Source organism: Notothenia rossii (genome assembly GCF_949606895.1).
Source record: "Notothenia rossii genome assembly, chromosome: 4".
Taxonomy (NCBI): Eukaryota; Metazoa; Chordata; class Actinopteri; order Perciformes; family Nototheniidae; genus Notothenia; species Notothenia rossii.
Window position 1 is genome coordinate 20326013 of NC_136902.1, and position 20041 is coordinate 20346053.

Here is a 20041-nt window from a genome sequence, read left to right on the forward strand (position 1 = left end):
ATTGTCTCGTGTAACAAAAAACACAAACTACAGGGAAAACAATTTATTTAAAATTAAAAAAAATGACAAGTTCCAAATCTAAACAAAGTTAAATGTTTAATAGCTGTAGGGTTTTATTCTATGAAGGAGACCGACTGAACATTTACTGAGAAGAGGTTGGTGGATGCAAACTACAAACAAAACACACACACATCTGAACATGAGTTACAAACTGACCCCATGTGACTTAAATGTGATGACCTAAACATTTCTATTAGCAGCAATAGTTATTTACACTCAATTAGCCATCATTACATTTACTTTCAACATTTTGGATGCAAATATTTGAATGACAGTGGAAACAAAGATAGTAATTTAAAAAATGTTCTATGTTGCTTCATAGATCCATGTTCAGAGAAGTTTGATATGACAAACTGTCTTTTCAACAATAGTGCATGAAATAAAAACAGCCCACCAAATCTGAGTAGCACTTCACTAACCCTTACAGTTAAATCTAAGGCATTTCTGTGAAGTTTAATTTTCCCCTGGAAATGAAGCCATGTCACCTACTAAGCAATTTGACTAACAGGACCAGATTGAAAAAAATGTAACCAGAACATAAAAAATGTTACCGGATGGAAGAATGAATTACATCTTCATGGTGTCCATGTAAAATAGAAGTTGGGTAGATAAGTGGACGAAACCTGCCATTTTTATATTTCTTGGAGTTCCTACTTTTTACAGTCATTTAAACAACAACCAGATTTTGGTTTGAAATAGTTCCCTTTTAATGCAGCAATTGTACTAACAGTTAATGAACCAGACATGAATGTGTCAGTCAGAAAGCAAACAATTCTTATCAAAGACAAAATGAGCCAGAATGTGAAGTCATATTGTGAGGTGATCACTTTCACGATGGAAGGGATATCTGGAGTATTGCATTTGTAAGGACCATAAATTAATTGCATAGATCGTCAGACCTTGGGAGTGTTTCCAAACACTGGACGGAGGAGTTGGAAGAAGTGGACACAGTACCAGCTGTGAACAGCCATGAGACCTACTGTTGTTGGTTATTGCCTGTGAACCATGTACACAAACTGAATCTACGTTTCTCTGGCAGGATGAGGTAAGTCGAGGTATTGAGCAGGTATTTCTCTAACATTGTTCCCAAATGCTTGGGGAACAACTCTGTATCTGAACCTAGCATATGTAACTATCAGGAGTAGTGCCAACATTTGTAACACAGACAGAACTGAAATGTCTTTAAAAAACATTGAAGCATCTTTGACATGAACACTGACAACAGAACAAGAGAAGTATGCAAACTTAAAAACAAATCACTATTTCAAAAAAAGATGAAAACATCTATTTCATACTATGTGAAGCACACAACACACTATCAAAAATAAACACACCACTTCTTTGAAAAATAGGAATACATCTTAAACGTATTAAAACTGAATTAAAACAAAACAAGAAAACCTTTAAATAATAAATGTAAAAAAACACGAGGGTGAAAAACAGAAATGCAGTAAGTAGGTAGAAGTAAGTAAGCAGATGCAAACACAAAACAATGGCCAGTATTAAACTGGCCATAATAAACCTTGATAGTGTTTTCTGATGGAAAAACAGAGCCACACTTTAGCAGTTGTTCTCCATGTCCATGTAATAAGAACTTCAAACTCTAATAACAACATCTAATTCTTGCTTCAGAAACATTTTTGGGATGTTGTGGAGAATCAGCTTCCCCTCATACAAAAAACACAGCAATACATACATTGCATTGTTCAGACAATTTGGTATAATATTGTTATTAAAATAACTGAAGCATTACTAGACTGATGATAGCAAATCAAAAGAAAGCCTAAATACATTTAAATCTCTTATTTACAGGCAGCTCTGTGTGAGATGTAAGAAAACGTTGGAGTGGAGCAGCTCATCTTCCTGTGAATAATCTCTGGAATGCTTTAATCTAGCTCTTTAAAATAAGTCTTCCTGTGAAATCATCTCTAAATGTTGTCTTTTTTGTTATCTTATGATTGTCTGCAGCTTTATTGAGATTCTTGGAACTATAAATTATTTGAAGTGCCAAAAAGAAGCGAGACCACCTCAGGTAAGGTTTCATACCTGATCAAATTGCTGTTACTTTCAGAGAAGTCTAAAGCATGAGCTTCTGCAAATACTTCTCCTTTTAGCCTAGAGAGCCCTGTATTTATACATTTGCATCAGTCAAACTAGGACACATGAAGCAAGAAACACACCAAAACAAAGAGTTATGTACAAAAAGGCGGGTTCAAAGCCTGAAAGCATCAAACTAACAAAGTAAAATCGGCATGTCTTACAAAAAAGTGAAAAAAACATGACTCAAAATAAAACATGCTGTTGAAATGGTGTTTTCCTGGTTTCATTCTAGCTCCCCGGAGTATTATTCGAAAATAATATATAGCTTTCACAAAAACTTTGAAGCATTGACTGTGTGTGTCTGTGTTTGACTCTTTTCTTGACCTATATCAAAATAGATGCATCCTTGTTCTGTTCTTCCATTGCCTGCCATCCTCCAGCCGGGGTTGTTTGAAGTTAAAGAGTTTGTTTTAAAATATGAGTTTGTAGAAAATATATATTTTGTTGTGCTTTCTGTGTAACAGTCCGTGTTCCTCCCGAGTGTCTGGTGCCATACGTTCAGAGTCGTGTGCAGAGTTTCAGCACTTTGGGCCCCTTGAGAGAGCAACTCCGGCTCCAGCAGAAGATCTGACAAACAGTAACATCAAAGTGAAGCGAACATTTATTTTTGGATTAATATATGTTCACATACACGGACACAAAACAAGCAAAAAACAACTGATTCAAACCCACCTCTGCCACCTCTTCACTTGTTATGCTGGTAGGTGTAGGCTGCATGTTCTGTGGCTGTCTCTATGGCAACAGGTGGCAGGACGGCACTTTCCTGAGGCAGGAAACAATGATTAATGTTTGTGATTATTTAACATAACATTTAAACTGTTCTCTTGAGGACAAATATAGGTTGTTACCTCAACTGAGATGTTGGCGGAAGGCACTTGGGTATACTGGGGGATGTAGGTCCCCTGCATAGACGTGTTAGCAGGCATGTACTGCAGGAGAAGAGAGAGGATATGACCATTAGACATGGAAGCTCCATTGGGTAACACTGTCAAATGAAGCTGTGCTAGACCTGATTTATAAGCAACATTACAACTGTGTTTATCAGTCAAGGTAGCAAAGCTTAGCTGAAACTCAAGATAACATTCAATCGGATATTAACTCATTTGATTTATCTCATTTGCCAAATAAGTCTTCTTCATTATATGGATTCGGCAGGTCTATAAAAAGCGAATCAGTGAATCCTCAGGAAAAGTTTAGATTATTGCTTTTCTCATAACCTTACTATACACTTATGTATGTGTCTGTTGATTGTGTATATAGGTTTATACATATTTCTATATATAATTGTATTTTGTATTCGGGATTGTTGGGAAACGGTATTTTGATCTCTCTGTCTGTCCTCACAAACTGAAAGATTGACAATAAAGTTGACTTGGACTTTCTCGTATAACACAATCATAGACTGGTTAAACTATCTAACAGCTGACGATCAGCTAGCTAAATGATGAAGGTTCTGCTCTGTACTGACGGTGCCGCTGCTGCCCATGGAGAGGTGGCTGAGCTGCTGCGCCAGGGGCCCCATCATGGAGGTGGGCTGGATGGACATGGTGTGGTCCATTCCTGGCGTCAGGACGGCTCCCTATAAAGAAAACAAATAGAGCAGGGTAAGCAGTTGCTGTTAAAATAAAGACACCGTTAGTCAGACAGACAGAGTGTGAAGGCAGCAGAATATTACAATGCTTCTCCTGCAACAAAAACAGGAAGGAAGGCTTAAAGAAACCTGATACTCACTGTGGGCGGCATGATGTAGGACTGGTGATGTAGCCAGGATGGGTTGTGTACCTGTAGGAACAAGAAAAACATAAATAGTTTCAAGCAAAATAGAAAATAGTCAAGAAAAACCCTATGAATGAAGCAGCACTGTTTTAAAGATTTCAAGCATTTTTGGCAACTCATGTTTTACAGTTTACAGGAATTTGACAGCAGGCCTGGGTTTGATTAAGCCACAGTTTAACATCTTTAAAACATATTTGATTATCAAACAAAAAACAGACAGCATAGATATTGCCAAATTTCAGAATGTGAAAAGATAGTACAAAAACGTAGTTACAAATACAGATATAACATACATACAAAAATGTGTCTTAGTTACAATTAGATTGTATGCTTCTTTTATGTTCAATAACTCATTTCTGAAAAACTTATGAGTGCATCCCTGTGCACTGTTTGTTGAATCAACGTGTCGGTTATTTGACAAAATTGTATGACTGTAAGTCAATTAAGAATGTCTTTTGTTAGGGACAACTTTAGTTACAATATATAGATTTTGTATTAAAGTAAGCAGTCAAGTTGACAAAGAGAACTGTCCCCTTAGGTATATTCAGGAGAAACAAGCAAAGCTTCTAGGCATTGTTTTGGTTTGCCAGATACGAGGATAGTAAGTTATTTTTCACAGAGGGGAAAGAAAAAAGGAATGTTTAGCATCTCAACTAACCAACAGCCCAGCTCTGAGGGTCTGAAAGTACCTGGTAGGTGGACATAGGTGAATGCATGTATGGGGAGAGGGAGGTGGGCCCCATCATCCTGTTGGGGGCGATGCTGTATGGAGAGGAGTAGAATCTGAAGAAAGAGACATAACGTTATTAGTCACCACAACATGGTCGCACTCCCTCTGGGTTTCAAAGGGTTTGTCTTAGCAGAAGTACTGACCCGTTCTGTAAGGCTGTGTTGGGGTCATAGGTCAGAGTCATTCCTCCCTGCAGAAAAGGGACAAAGGACTGTGTCACAAGACAAAGTTGCATACTAAAGTGTTTCCACAGAAGACATTAACACTAAGAAATAAACTCACAGTGTCGCCATCTCTCGCCCAGGGCCGGCCGTTCTGCAGATATTTTCCTTGGCTCTGACGCTTCTTCTGGCCTCCGTCAGCAAACTTACACAACAGGGGCTCTGGTGGCACTGGACCAGCGAGAAAATATTATGTTATTTGAAGATAAATATTCAGTACACTAGTAAGAAAATATTATGCTGTATGAAAACATATGTTCAGTGCCAGGTAAGAGAATATTACTTGTTGTGTATCATAAATACTATACTCTTTCTTCCTATTATTTCTTAATAATGCCATATTCAAACAAGATGTCATATAAAAGAAACCTCACCTGGAACTCCAGGAGGAGTCTTGATATATTTTCCATTGAAATGTTGGATGATAGCTTCACATTTCTCTGTTGACTCCATCCTATAGAAAAATAATATACAAAATTATTATTTTGTTAACAATAGCAGGTTACAAGATATCGTACTGAGTCAATATATCCAGTTGGAGATTGGCTACCCTCACTGGCCACCAGAGGGCTCACTCACCATGAAAAATATTGAAACTGGATATTTTCTTCACGGCTCATGAGACCATGCCATCATTAATCAATTTGACCAGCTGTCCTAATACATGTAACTCAATAACCAAAGCTTTTAACCTGGCAAAGCCCACTCCTCTGCTGGTTCCGTTGGCGTCACGGAGGATTCGGGTGGAAATGGCCTGGCTGAAGGGCTTCAGCATGCTCTCCAGCTCCTGCTCGTCCATGGACATCGGCAGATTGGAGATGTATAAATTGGTGGGATCCTGCTCTTGTTGCTGAATGGAGAAAAAAAGCCACACGGTAATTAATGCACGAGGAAATTGAGCTGACAGAGCTTATTTTTCCTGCATGGCAGAAACCCAAATGAATTATGATGTCAGGAGCCCTTCAACAATCAAGGGCCACACATTAGCTGCAGGCTAAAGGCAATTTATATAGCGTTTAGAAAGTGTGTGAGGTGTCTGATATTTAGAAGGGTGGCAAGACAGTTAAAAACTGTCTGAGAACGACAGTCTGGACAGTCTGGAGTTGATATCAATTTAATTTTGGCGTGAGCTGCAAGGATGAGGTCTAATGAGAAAAGAGAAATTCAGAGATGGTGGAGATAGTATTGGCTGGACTTCAGCTGAACTAATTTCTCCATTGCTGCCTCTACTTTTACTCTTCCAACTTCTTTACTTCTCCCTGCTTATCTCTCACACTCCATCACCCCACGTTATGACCAAAAGGTTATGACAGGCTCATTATGAGAGACTCGCCTCTTTTGTCAGGATCCAGGTAATGTAATATCAAAGCATAATTACATTTCGTATGGCTCTTCATCCATGGATGATTTAAAATGATTATGTGCTCTCGCTTGGTGGAGAATCATAGAAGAGACATTTTGAATAAAGACCATTTGAAATGATCTGAAGAGCATCTAAAGCATTATGCTATCATCGTCCCCACAAGGCTAACATTGTCATCCTGTTTCCTAGGTCATGGTAATATTGTTGCTTGCATTCATGCAGTAATATTCATGGGGTAATCCCGACCTTGAATGCAGGCATGAGTCCGGCACCGTCGGCTTGCATAAATCAGGCATATTATGCAGGTTTTTGAAAACTGACTTGGTAATTATTAATGAACAACATGAAAGAAATTCCTAGAAGTGCTTCAGTTTAGTTTTGTGCATTTGAACTATTTTGTAGGCTTCGTATTTCCTTTCTTTCTAACCCTAACCCTCCTGCTGAAGATTCGATTTGAACAACATCATCTTGTAAGATAAGATCTGTATCACCCTCTAACCATAATGCATATTCATTATCTCAGTGCAGATGTGATTAAACCTGTAAATGCAGTGTGAATTAATTTTCACCTCATGAATAATGCATGCGAGCTGCGACCTGTGCTGAAGGTGATTTCTCCTTCACCTCCCTCCTCCTCTTCCTCCTCCACAGCAGTGTTACTAAGAGATGAAGCTCGAACCCATGTGAGCAAAGAAGATCTGCTGTGTATTCCAACCGCAAATGAGTCACAATGAGTCAGAGAGAAATCTGACTCAAATATAAGCCTCGCTGTAAACCCGGAGAGAGGAGGTGAGTGAAATCAAGTTGTGAGCAAGAAGCCGTATGAGTGTCAGTGATCCAGCTTACAGGGAGATCAGCTTTCCCAGGGTGTTGGTGGTGTGCGTGTGCGTGGCTTGTTTGTGTGTGTCATAATCCGTTTGAGGCAAGGCCGGTGAAGTGCATGTGTGAGTGCGTGTGTGTGTGTGTGTGTGTGTGTGTGTGTGTGTGTGTGTGTGTGTGTGTGTGTGTGTGTGTGTGTGTGTGTGTGTGTGTGTGTGTGTGTGTGTGTGTGTGTGTGTGTGTGTGTGTGTGTGTGTGTGTGTGTGTGTTTGTGTTTGTGGACAGGGCGGCTGGCTGGGCACAGGGCCCTGCCGACTGGGGAGCTGCTCAGACACTGAGTCAGATGCCACCAGGGAGAACACACAGGTCCTTTGTACAGGGGGCAGGGACACACTCCCCCAACACCGTCCCCACTATGAAGCATAACACGTACACATCATGTACACGTGCACACACATACCTGGTTGCATCCATGCACTCTTGTTTGTGCACACTTATTCTACAGTGCATTAATACCCATAAATACACTCATTTAAGCCTACACCCAGTGCACCGCCCAGCAAACACACACACACACAGACATGCTCATACTGAGGCTTAATTGGCTTATATTCCTGAACCGTGGCACAAATAATAACAAAAAACATGGGGAGAGACGACAAGATGGAGAAAGAGCTTGCGACAGCCCTAAAAGAGACTTTTATAAGCAGCAGATAAGACAACCGCTCTATACTGGTTAATAATTCAGCAATTCATTTTTTATTTATAATTAACCCTTGAACTTTTGTTTAGTCAATGTAAACATTTGGGAAAGTCTGATTTTCATGTGCTTATACTTTTACTCCACACACATTATTTGATTAAAGCCAAAACTAAGTCGTAAGGAATGAACTCTAAATATTAACATCTCAAATAGTGTTTTTACCTTGGCCATCTGAGCCTGCACTCCTCCCGCCTTCAGCGCTGTCACTGCCTTCTGAGCTGAGCCCGGACTGTCAAAGTCAACAAAGCCATAGCCTGCAGGGAGCGATACATACAGCAAGACATACACGTTATGACAATGACATGCATACCGCAGGACTCTGTGGACACAGGCGTGTAATGTGAGCTCATGAAGCTCTTATAGTACGATTGAATCTGAAAAGACAGCCAGTTAGGTTTGGAGTGTGCTTCTTCACAGATAACGTTTTACAACACATAATACACACCTGTAAGGTATGTATAGTTGTGAAGCTTAACAAAGTACACCTTTGGCAACGAAATAAAGACTTTAAATAGCTTTATTAAGAAGAAAGAAGTAGCAATGTGGTGTACCTGCAGAAGAGATGGAAACTATTTAGTGTTGCGCTGATGTAATTTCACCTTTTTGTGTTGTAGTGAAATTAGAACGTGATAATATAGGGTGGTATGAACTTATTTACTGACTATATTAAAGTAATAATCCAAAAATTACAAAATGGAAAAATGCCTGTTGAGGCTTATCCTAATTGAACAATAGGAACTGATAGGAAGTCAAACATAAATAAGTTACACAAAGGGAGAACGTTTTTTAAGAGGGAGAGGAATTTACAAATGCCCTTTGGCTTAACTGACTGTCATAATAAAAGTAATGTAAATGAAACTTTGTCAGGCATTTTTCCTGTAAAATTGTTGCAGTCAAACAAATTGTGAAAACCTCAGACAGTTGTCAAAACAAATGCTACAGAACCTCTGATTCCTTTCCAAGCCTTTGTGTCTTCCTGTGACTTGGGGAGTGTTGGTGTTTCTCTGTCTGAAGCTACATGATTGTAATTTTAGTCTTTATATAACAATTTACTTGTACCACTTCTTGTACCACAATTGATTTGAACCTGCTGAGGCCTTTACTCTGACCTTTGCACTTGTTGGTAGTCTTGTCCAAGATGGCCTTGGTGGACACGATTTTTCCATACCTGAAAAAGAGTAAGGTTCACACTCAATGACTGGACTAGCACTGTTTGCTGAAAATAAAGCCTTGTTTACATTCAATATTAGCATTGCAACATAACGTGGTTTCTCTCTAAACTCGACACACCTTATGGGGATTGGAAACCATGATGACTGAATTATAAATAATTCACCTGACAGATTCAACGCAGTGACACTGAATACAATTTCACCATCTTATAATAAATAATGTGCATAGGGAAATCTTTAGAGAGGAGGTGGGACATAAATTAAATGAAATAAGAATAATGTCACGTGGGTTTCTGGATGCTAGAAAACTATAGATTTCCCATATTTTATTTATTCCAGGTCTCACAAAGATGTCAATAGGGATCGTAACTCAAGGGGAATCCAACATGACGTGAACATATAGTAAAAATAAATCCCTCTGCTGCACTTTCAGATTGCTTCATAATTGTACTATCAATACAAAAATCCTGCATTATCCATCCAGCTGGCCAGCTAAAGACACTGCAGATGCATATGATAGTCCCTGGCTTAGGCAAATGCTTGTGTGCGGCAGAGTGTCTATTGGTTCCCATCTCTCCAGGCATGTGCATGCAGTGTAATCTGATATGCCTCTCCTTGGCTGTCCTGTCCAATGCTGGCTTCCAGCCATACTCTCATTCTACTAACCAGCCTCTCTCAGCAGCGCTCTGCCCTCCACTGGGTCTTAGTGCCTCTCACAAAGCAATCCAGCTTTCATTCACTGACACTGCACCACTGCCACATATAATCCAGGCCAAAAGAGTCAATTTTTAAATATACTCGATTAGTAGGGATTATGCAATGACCTGCTAAAATGTTATTCTGACAGTTAATCTCTGGGATTACTAAAAATTGGATATTAAATTGTTCTAAATGATTGATAGTTTAGAGATTTTCATCGAAGTTCGACTTTCTCTTCCTGCTTGGTATGTCAATCCACTGAAGCATGTTTATACTCAGTGGCTTTAAATAACCTCAAACGTTCTGTTTATCTTCATTCTTGGGTCTTATCTATGTTCATCCCCTTCATAAAACCTCTTCGATATGTTCTCCATTTTTTCTTTTTCCATAGACATTTTATCATGTCACTATGTCATGGAACATTTCTGATTTCAAGCCATAAATCTTGCATAGTTTCAGATGCATCATTACTGGGCGCACAGCAATAACACCAGTCCAAGATTTCACATTATTTCTAGCATTCAAGCCGTCAGTTCTACTCACTCTACTCTCCTGCTTACGAAGTTGAGATAGCCGTTTAATGAATTGCGCTCAGAGGTCTTTGACTTTGTGATGCAGAACGCAGAGAGGGGCTTGAGACTCAGCCATGTGTGAGGGAGCATACTCCAGCCCCATGTCCATCCATGGTCAACCACTAGATACAGACTAGGGCGGCAGCGAGGCACCCAGAGAAACTACTGCAGGGGCCGGAGATGGAGAACCAACCCCCATCCCGTCCTCTCATCCCTCGCTCCCAACACAGTACATCTCAGAGCGAGCATACAACAACTCTGAGTTTGGGGGAGGGGAGCTTTGGGTGTGTTGTGTCCTGAAACCATGCACACATTTGCTGTTCTAACTTGAGTTAACTAAGTCAAATTGTCTCCATGACTTGTATTCCCTACTGCTTTACATCCTCATTGAAAAGCATTTCCCAAATTAACTATTATTGGATACAGTATCCTCTCTCAGTCTAGTTTAACTGAGAGTTACATTGGCTCTAATGTGTTCTGATAAAAGGCTAATTTCATGCAGTGATTTTATCTGCTCTGTAAAAGCAGAAATTTGAGAACTACCCCCACAGAACACCACCTGACACACAAACCCTGAACTCCATCCACTCCTCCCCCTCTGATTCTCTCCATCCACCCCCTTCAGCCCCCCTTTCTGCTGTTGCCCTTGTTTGTCTTTCCCTTTCCCCTGGGCTCGCCGTTTCCTGTAGGGTTGGGCAGCCTCATGTGAGCCATATCTTCCAGACAGCTGTAAAATAGCAGGCCTCTCCCTCCCTCTCTCCCTTATTCAATCCCCCCATTTTCCCTCCTTTTCTCTCACTCTGCTCTTCTGGTCCTCATCACCAGGCTCCAGAATTCAATTACGAGACCAGACCATTCATCTCAGCCCTACTTGTTGTGATGTCCTTCCACTGAAAGCCTTATAAACATATCAGATGGATTGGATGATGCCGTTGTTTGATGTGTGACTACATGCTGCCCACAACAGAGTTTTCAAAGACTCACAATCACACTGATGAGCAACATGAGTGGGTTATTTATAGTGCAAAAATATGACAATGAATGAGTAGAGCATAGTATTATTCACATCATACTGTTTGATGCTAATCTACAAGACTTAAACACAGAGGAGAAATAACTTATGTGGGAGCAAGAGGAGACATACAGAAAGGATTAGCGTGAGAGAGGGAGACTAAACATTCTGTACCTAGTTGTTGGAAAGTCTGTGCTTAGCTGTGCCAAAGTGAAAGGTCTACGTTTGCTGCCAAAATGATTGTTGGTTTTTCCACAGGGCCACTAGATGATGGGCTTTAAAACACGCGGATGAAAATGTGGCCCTCTTAGTCGCTCCAGAAATACCTGCTATAAGGCTTAGGCAGGTAAGGAGGAAATGCAATCCTTGACGCATTCAGCCGGTCAGCCATCTAACCATGCACCCTGAACTCTGTTCGATCTTAATCTAGTCTGCAGCTATAACCTGGTTAATGTTAGCAGCCAGCATATAGAGAGAGAATTATTGGATGTGCATGTGAAGTTGGAGCAATTGGTATTTGGGTGACTTACGGCTGGCAGAGTTTGACTAGATCCTGGTCGGTGGTTCCTGGGTGGAGTCCGCGGATGTACAGGTTGGTTTTGCTCAGCTGCTCTCCCCCACTGCTGCAGCTGCTGCCATTGCTGATGGAGGTGGTGTTGCTATTGTTGTTGTGGCTGGGGCTTGGAGGAGCCATGTGATGGTTGGAAGGGGACACATACGTCTGCTGGAAAACAAACACAGGGCATAGTAAGATTTGGTATCGTTCAAATAACACAAAGCAGATGTTAATTTAGTCACATGGAATTGAATGTATACGCCAATGCAGTATCTTTCTGGATGTGGAACACGAAAAATCATTGAAAGGACAAACATACAAAATATCTTTGCAAGTAGGTGTGATGATTTGAAGACAATCAATCAATACATTTCGTTTGTACCATGTATTCATAAGGTACAATTCCAGTAAAATGTTATCCCAAAAGTTCATTCAATTTTTGTATTTAAAAGAGTTGAAATGTATTAATGGACTACAGGCTCTTAACGTGCCCTGTTTTGAGATGGAAATCATATAAATCAGCCACTACAAGGTTATACAGATACTTCAAACATTTACTGGTAAAATTAACTGAACTCCTACAAGCAGCGACATGTAAACTGTAATACTGTTTAAAATAATGTAGCATACATGGGAACTATGCTTTGGCTGTCTAGTGAAGGCAACTGATCCCATGTTACATGAAAGCATGTAACATCAAATCTGGTTGGAATTAAAGTTGCTGCGCTCCACACTGCTACAAGAGAGGCTTTCATGTTGTTGGATGAAGCTGGACTTTTTTTCATTGGGAGCTTTTGAAACAGTTCCAATCCAAACTGTTCACAGGGAGAACTGTGGATTATCAACCGTAACCAGGAAATTGTTTCCGGACAGAAACTTTTATATTGGCTTTTTTAGATTATGTTTTTCAGTGCTTTGAACAGCAACAAAACTAACTCAATTTAACAGTATTGTCTGTATTGTTGGGGTGGCAAAACTCAGTGTGGCTACATACTAGTAAATGCTTTTTGAATGACTTGAATGAACTGGGACATATGAAGTATTTTGAAGGTCACATATATTTATCCCAGTCTGCCTACTGTATACATCCACAATGTTATTTGTGTGCCTGCTGTTCTCAATAATCACATTTAAAAATCTTTGAATACTACAAAACATGGAATAAAGTAAAACTGGATGTCAAATGTCAGCTAAGTTTGGCCTTGGTGTTGCCTTCCTGCCAGTGCTGGTGGATGAGGAACTGTTTGATTAGTAAGGGTCAGCAGGCTCTGCCCCAGGGAACAATGGGATGGCTTGTTGGACACCACAAGGTCAGCACTGGACCACCAGCTTATTAACAGAGAGGGAGCTGTCAAAAGACTGCTAGAATCGAGCTAATGATCAACTCTCCAGTACATCTGTTCTACCCAGCTAGCACATGTTGTATTTGGGAAACACTATACAAACTATAAAGTAACAACACATTTTAAGAAACTAACAATTGAAAATACATGAATTTATTTTTCAAAATCACTATGGTTGCAGTATAATTCCTACATTGTTGCAACATTAAAATCAATTCTTATAATCTTCAATTAAAATCTGGTATGAATGTTATAACTGAAAATAACATTAAAATATAAATAGGACATCAACATTTAAGGAAGAGGCAGTAAACAGCCGAACATCTCTGGGCTGGAAGTAAAGAAAATCAACCAATCATGAGTATGCCAACACACCACAACCAATCAACTAACAGAGCTGTTGCTATTCGCGTTTGTATCGGTTACATATCAAGTCAGTCAACATCAGAGGTCATCAATACAAAAATTCTACAACAACGCTTACTAGATATCAAGGAAAGGGCATGAAGCTGCATTAAATTAAAAGTAATCAGGTTTGTAAACACTTCATTTTTTGCGATGTGTTATATAAACTCACTAACAAGGTGTTCACGAGCTGTGACACACTGTACTTGTGCAGAAGAAACATTTTGAACATTTAGCGTTAGCTAGCTAGCTGGATGTCATGCAATGGAAGGTAGCTGCTGTTTTTAAAACGAACGTAATACGAATAATTACATGGAATTTCTCAAACTTTGTCCCACATAAACTTAAACGTTAAGCCCTTACATACGTGCAATATATGCCGCTTAAATAATAAGACCTCATCTTATAGTTTAAGGAAACTACTTCTTAAGACATTAAAACTGTGTTTCCGGTTAGCGAAACTTTCTGATAAAATAAAGAGTCAAATACACTGGGTTCACTCTACATGAATATGAACATTAATCCGTGATCTAAAGCCAGCTGATGATCTACAGGCAATATAACTAGCAACATTTACATTTTATGCAATATTTCCTAATACAATGTGTACGGTACTCTGATATCTCGTATTACTTATGAGTTTCATATGTGTAAAATAACTAAATAACATTATAGTAACAACAATAACTCTTGCTGCTTTATTTGATCCACATTACCTGATTGGCTTCCTGATGTTTTCCAAAGTGTCTAGGAATCAGCCTTCAGAACTTACTCCCTGTCTTTTTAGTCAAGCTTAGAAAATCACAGTGACTCACAGAGCCCATTCATCTCAGCCCTCTTCTCTAATCTCCTTCTCTTCTAAGCATCAATAGCACACTGTTTGCTTTTCCACAATCACAGCCTCTTCCTGTGCTTTCCCTTGCCTTCACTGTAGGTGGCCCGCACACACTATCAGGAGGGATGCACCTGCAGAGGCCTGGTGAGATAGGATCTGACGGGAGACCGAGTCCGGGCCCTTGCCGGGCTACTGAGGCCTGTCTAATTAGGATCTGAGCTTGTTAGCGGAAAACACTAATCCCTCTCATGTGCTCTAGTCAGAAGGTAGTGTCTCATTAACATCGCTCTGCTAGGCTCCTTTTGAGGAAAAGATGGCAGTGATTCAGATCCACACCTACTCCCCATCTGCCCCAAAACCCAGCTCCAGGTGTTTCGCCATCCATGTAAGGTAATGCCAAATGCAGGAAAATGTGCATTCAGAACAAAAAAGAGAAAGTCGTTAAGTGTCTTAAATGTTCATGATAGGAGATAACTTTGTTTTACCTTTTAAGGTTGCAATTCCATTCAGTTTGTCTGCCCATAATCTGACCTCATCTGTCTGATTTCCTTCCTAATTTTTAATTGTCATTCCACAGCCACACACACTTTTCTTTACACTGTTCTTGACATGCACCACAGTGTCATCTCTGAACATTCCTTACATTCCTCTGAAATTGCCAAATGTTTATGTTTCTCTCCTTAAAGTGAACGGACATGTTTTTGATTTAAGATTATGGATCAAGCTCTCATCGTTAAATTGAACTACATTCCTGAAGGCACAGCTCTCTGGGAACTGATAAATACAGGAAATCTTCCTGTACACATACAACATGTGCACATGTACAATTAACAAATGACATGATAAATGGATAGAAAATTAGATGCATTACTTCTATGTATAATAACAAATGATTCCTATTCTGAACAATTTATGCTTAGTTAATTCAAGCAAATGTACTACTTACTGTACAGAGAAACTAGACATATATATTTATATATATATATATATATGTAGAAAGAGTCCTCCCATCCCAATTAATATCAGAGACTATGGAGTATAGTTGCAGTAAGATGAATTGGCTCTTTGTATTATTATTACAGTTGTGAAAGAAGCGTAACTACAGTAAATGGCCAACAGCGTGATGCAGAGAGAGGCAGTGTGCTCGCAGCAGCAGCTGTAGACTGATGAGGTGATTACAGTTGGGGGGGCAGAGGTGATGCCTGTAGGGAGCGCAGGTGACTCAAATACTTTTTCATCCAGGAGGGAACAGTGAGTGCCATGTGAGGCAGGGTGTATGCATTTAACTGTTAAGCTATAGCTTAGATACTAGTCTGGTTGTCTGACGCATGAAAAAGAAAACATCTCTCTGGCAACACAAATATTTTTATGCAACTGATAAGGAAAATAAAGCAACAAAATGTTCTTAAAGGTCACATATAGTTCCCATCTAATTATCTTTATCTCTCGGAAAATAATAAAATCAATTAAAAAATAAATATTAATGTAATACTAGCAATTAGTTAAAATCGGTTAAGTTTGCACAAATTAACAGTCAAAGTCATAATCTCCATATTTAGAAAACAGTAATCATGCTATGCAAGAATATTTTCACAAATACATTAAATATTTAATCTTGAATGATAAATATACAAAAGATGAAGTCCTACCTGCTTTGATAGAGAAACTTTAAAAGGCACTGTGGAAAAGATCATAGTGTAACAGAATACAAAATCTTTATATTATATCCCTGCAGCTGCAAGAAAAAACGTACAATGTGGAATAAACCAAATCAGAAAATTAATGAAAATCCTTGGCGTCCTGTGGATAAAAGGTAAGAACTCTCCTTGCACTCCTTCTCCAGTCTCAGTCCAGTTTTATTAAAAAACAACAGAAAAGTCTCTACAGACGACTAAAAAAGTATTTTTCAACAGGTATCCAACACCCTGAAGACAGCAGAGATTCGTCAGTTAGGAGGAATGTTCAGGCTCTGTTCCGTGTGAACTGAACCACTGACAGACAAGAAATCAAGGTATGTGAAACACACCGGGGAGAAAGGAGAAGGACGCGGGGAGTTAATCGAAAGCAGAGGAAAGGGGGGGGGGGATGTCTTAATCCTTTTCTTTTTCTCCGCCCTTTTTCTCGTAGTAAAAGACACAGACCAGGAGTTAGCACTTGACGTTGGCTTTACAAGTCTTTCCTCTGTGTGACTTTGGCGCTCTAACAATGCAAAATGTGTAGTAAAAAAAAACATGTGTGGATGTCTTCTTTCAAGGAAAAGGTTTGAGTTTGCAGAGCGCCTCTTGAAATGAGCACATTGTCTGAATCCAGGATTCCAGGAATTCCAGGTCATTAATCTGAGCAATCTGAATTCCTGCCAGCCGCAAGGCAGGGAAGGGAATAACACAGGGAAGGAGGGAGGTATTTGATTTCAGTATTGTTCTTGTGTTTTTCAAGAAATGTTGAGTCAGGCGTCAACATACTTCTCTTCAAACACATTTTGGCATGAAACCTTAGTAGTTTAACTATTTATTTAAGAATCACAAATCAAAATGATCCAAATCCTATACATGACTATACGTTTATACTGTTTGTGCACACAGTCTTCTGTGATCTTGTAAAACCTTTATCCTAGAATTAAAAAAAATCTATATAGTCTACACTACAGGAAAGGTGGTTGAACAATGTCACCCCATGAATTATTCATAGGGGAAGACAATCTGATCAATATAAGACCTTAGATATTGATCCAGCTCTGTTGACAATGCTCTATAACTGATCTGCAAATCCCATACAGCCACATATGTTACATTAGTCTTATTACATGGGCTCTGTAACTTTCCTCTTTTCCATAGTGCCATGCAAAACCCACTCAGTCATCATTAGAAGGACCGAAGGGGTGGGGCATATGGGTACGCGTAAAAGAGGAAAAAAAGACTTCGCTAACTTCTGGGTAATTCAATGAAACATGACCTAAACATTACACAGTTGATTCAACCCCCACGAATTCACATTAAAGTCGAATATTGTAAGCGTTTATTAGCTTATTCGCAGCCAAACGAGCATCTACAGCGCATTTATAAGCGGTTCTCTGCGTGCAGGCTAGATGTAGGAAGGGAAGAGCGAGCCTTTCGGGAAAAAAACGAAAGGAAACTGTTGTAGTAATCTACAGGCAACAATGTAACGGGACCCGTGTTAGTTTGTATAATGTGGCAACAAAATAAAAAAACCTCAGAGCAACAGCAAGTAAGAGAGTTTAAACGTCGCCTGTGATCCACTTTCAAGGACACTGCAGCTTAAACAGCCGAGCAGCTTTTAACTGAAAGGCTCGAACAGCACCGCATCGAGAAAGGACTGACTGTTAATGAAAAGGAGAGGGTAAAAGTAGGCTGCGTGTTCTTATTTACCTTCTTGATGATTTTGCCGGTGTAGCCGTTGTACGGGTTGAATCCTGTCCTTGGCGGCACAGAGAGCAGCATTTTTACGCGGCGCTGTGTCCGGAGGAGCGGAGAGCCGAGCAGTCAGCTGACGTCAGCCGGGGATATTCAGCCGGGAACAGCGGTGGGGATTGGAGTCGCTCTTCCCAGCACTTTGATGTGCTCTACACACTCTACACTGGTTATATGATATTGTGTGTCATATCTCACTTTATCTCAGGGTTTAATGCCTGCAAGCCTCCTGTCCAACATATTGAGGGTCATAAATAAATAAAAGCTAGAATGATAAAATCCCACTGTACAAGTAATCCAAGTCACTCTGGATAATTTAGAATCTAATTTTTTTTCTTAATTGTCCCACATGGATACATTACCAAGTACAATGTAGACTCTGCATTAAACCCACTTTAGGAGAAGTGCGCAGCTATTTTTATTATATATAGAGCGCCTGGGGAACAATGTGGGGGTCGGATGCAGGGCCGGCCCTAGACATTTTGGTGCCCTAGGCCAGATTATGATTTGGTGCCCCCCCCCTCTATAGAATATATAAAGCAGGGGTGCTAGTGGACTGCGAGCACTGGAACCTCGAAGCGGTGGAGGAACTGTGGCGCGCTTACACTTATTGTGCCGCATTTGCGCTTCAGATGAGGAGGTGAGGCCCCCCTTATACCCTTTCTTTAGTATAATTGTATACATTGGAAGGCTAACTAGATCATCAGCTCGCCGGTGATTTGCAGCTGGCGCGGTTGACCGTGCATACGTGGTGAACTGCGTGTTAGAAAATATGAGATTTCAGACTGGCTTACCTGTACGGCAATCAAGTGGCAAATGCCACAATAAGGATGGATGATACGCTAACTTTTTTTTTTCAATGCCATGCAATCTACCCACACTACCCGGTCGATCGCGATCGACGTATTGGGCACCCCTGATATAAAGAATAAATGAAAAATCTCTACAAAAGACCAATACACTACAAAAACTGAAACGTATTGACATGTTGGTTGTATACATAAAGAAGGTTTCAAATGTATTCATTATTGTATGAACATGTTCTAATTGGGGGGTGGACGTCACATCCTCTAGGGGGGTCCAGGGGTATTCCCCCCCGGAAAGATTTGTTTAACATTTTAAAGTAAAATGCTTCAATCTGGTGCACTTTGAGCAGAATTACTAGAGACTAGATCTAGTGGGTACAACTCTAAAACACCCATTTGAAAAAGATCGATTTACATTTTAATAATCAAATAAGTATGTGAACCAGAGCCGTTTCTTCCTATAGGCGGACTGTGCGGATGCATAGGGCCCCCGCGGCCAGCAGTGGCTGCAGCACAGAGCGTATACGGCGGGGTTAAAACCTGTACTCCTGCTCCCCCGAGGGGGTCTCCCCCGGTGGGGTGTCTGAGGCTGCGTCCCACAGCATCTGGTAAAAGACCTGGTAAGTGGTTAAAAAACATCTGGACCTATTGACTTTGTTTAAAATCGGCATGCAGGTAATTAAATAAGTGCTTTCAAAAATAAGTGCTAGTAATAAAAATCACATCAACCCCAAATGTTAAAATATGTATAATATAAAGCAAATAGGTAAAATATAAAATACACACGGGTTAGTAGGCACACAGGGAGGGCAAATATCTTAAAATAAAGTCAACCAAGTGTCCCTAAAAGTGTTTAAAACCCAGGCCGAGGTCTAGAGAGGTGGTGCAGGTTCCTCTTAAAGTGTAACAGATTGATGCATCTCCACAGATCATCTTAATTAAAGGTATCGGAATCCCCCCATTGTAGTTAAAAACTGTAAAAACTAGGGCCCCCAAAACAGCTAGAAACGGCCCTGATGTGAACATAACCAATAACCTATAGCCAATAACAAATAAATGTAACTTTTTTTTTTTTTTTTTTCAATCATATCTTATTTTCACCTTATTTATGTTTTTTGTTTTAATATCTCCAGTTTGAAACGATTTGGTTACTGTCCTATAGTATACATTGGAATGATTTCAAACCTGTTTTTATTTATCCTAATAATTATAAAGGTGTGCCTTGGAAATATTTGTTTACATAAATTGTGACCAAACCGTTTGAGACCCACTGAGATAACTTAGACTAAAGTGAACTATCTAAACACTTGAGTCCTTTACCTCACTGAGCTGTAGTTATCAGCCTCAATCCAACAACAATCCAGCCCGGGGTGAAAAGGGA

General features: G+C 39.9%; 1 protein-coding gene and 1 long non-coding RNA gene across 5 annotated transcripts; one reads left to right on the forward strand and one right to left on the reverse strand.

Annotated features, from left to right (window-relative positions):
* Positions 1-28: 28 nt before the first annotated feature.
* Positions 29-17945, reverse strand: LOC307036673 (RNA-binding motif, single-stranded-interacting protein 2-like). Of its 4 annotated transcripts, none has more exons than XM_079677199.1 (14): positions 17813-17945; positions 11818-12011; positions 8942-9000; positions 7995-8086; positions 5580-5737; positions 5262-5341; positions 4949-5058; positions 4810-4856; positions 4626-4719; positions 3892-3942; positions 3629-3739; positions 3009-3089; positions 2833-2923; positions 29-2727 (listed from the first exon to the last, which is right to left on the reverse strand). In XM_079677199.1, the coding sequence occupies exons 1-13, from the start codon at positions 17882-17884 to the stop codon at positions 2846-2848; spliced, it is 1227 nt and encodes a 408-aa protein (XP_079533325.1). In that variant the 5' UTR covers positions 17885-17945; the 3' UTR covers positions 29-2727; positions 2833-2845. The 4 variants fall into 4 exon arrangements, with proteins under 4 accessions (XP_079533325.1, XP_079533326.1, XP_079533328.1 ...); XM_079677200.1 differs by having other exon boundaries at positions 11818-12008; positions 17813-17936; XM_079677202.1 differs by lacking the exon at positions 17813-17945 and adding an exon at positions 16076-16383 and having other exon boundaries at positions 11818-12008.
* On the forward strand, positions 13658-20041 carry LOC307036674. The gene is made up of 4 exons (XR_013807413.1): positions 13658-13719; positions 14526-14816; positions 16340-16437; positions 19125-20041. It is a non-coding gene; the product is annotated as an uncharacterized lncRNA (long non-coding RNA).

Bases quoted from the DNA above. Each gene is read 5' to 3' on its own strand.
- LOC307036673 (XM_079677199.1), bottom strand. From the start codon at position 17,884: ATGCTGCTCTCTGTGCCGCCAAGGACAGGATTCAACCCGTACAACGGC. The intron at 5,059-5,261 runs GTGAGGTTTCTT...TCGCTGGTCCAG, and splicing joins GACTCCTCCTGGAGTTCCAG to TGCCACCAGAGCCCCTGTTG. The intron at 3,740-3,891 runs GTGAGTATCAGG...TTTTCTTTATAG, and splicing joins CCTACATCATGCCGCCCACA to GGAGCCGTCCTGACGCCAGG.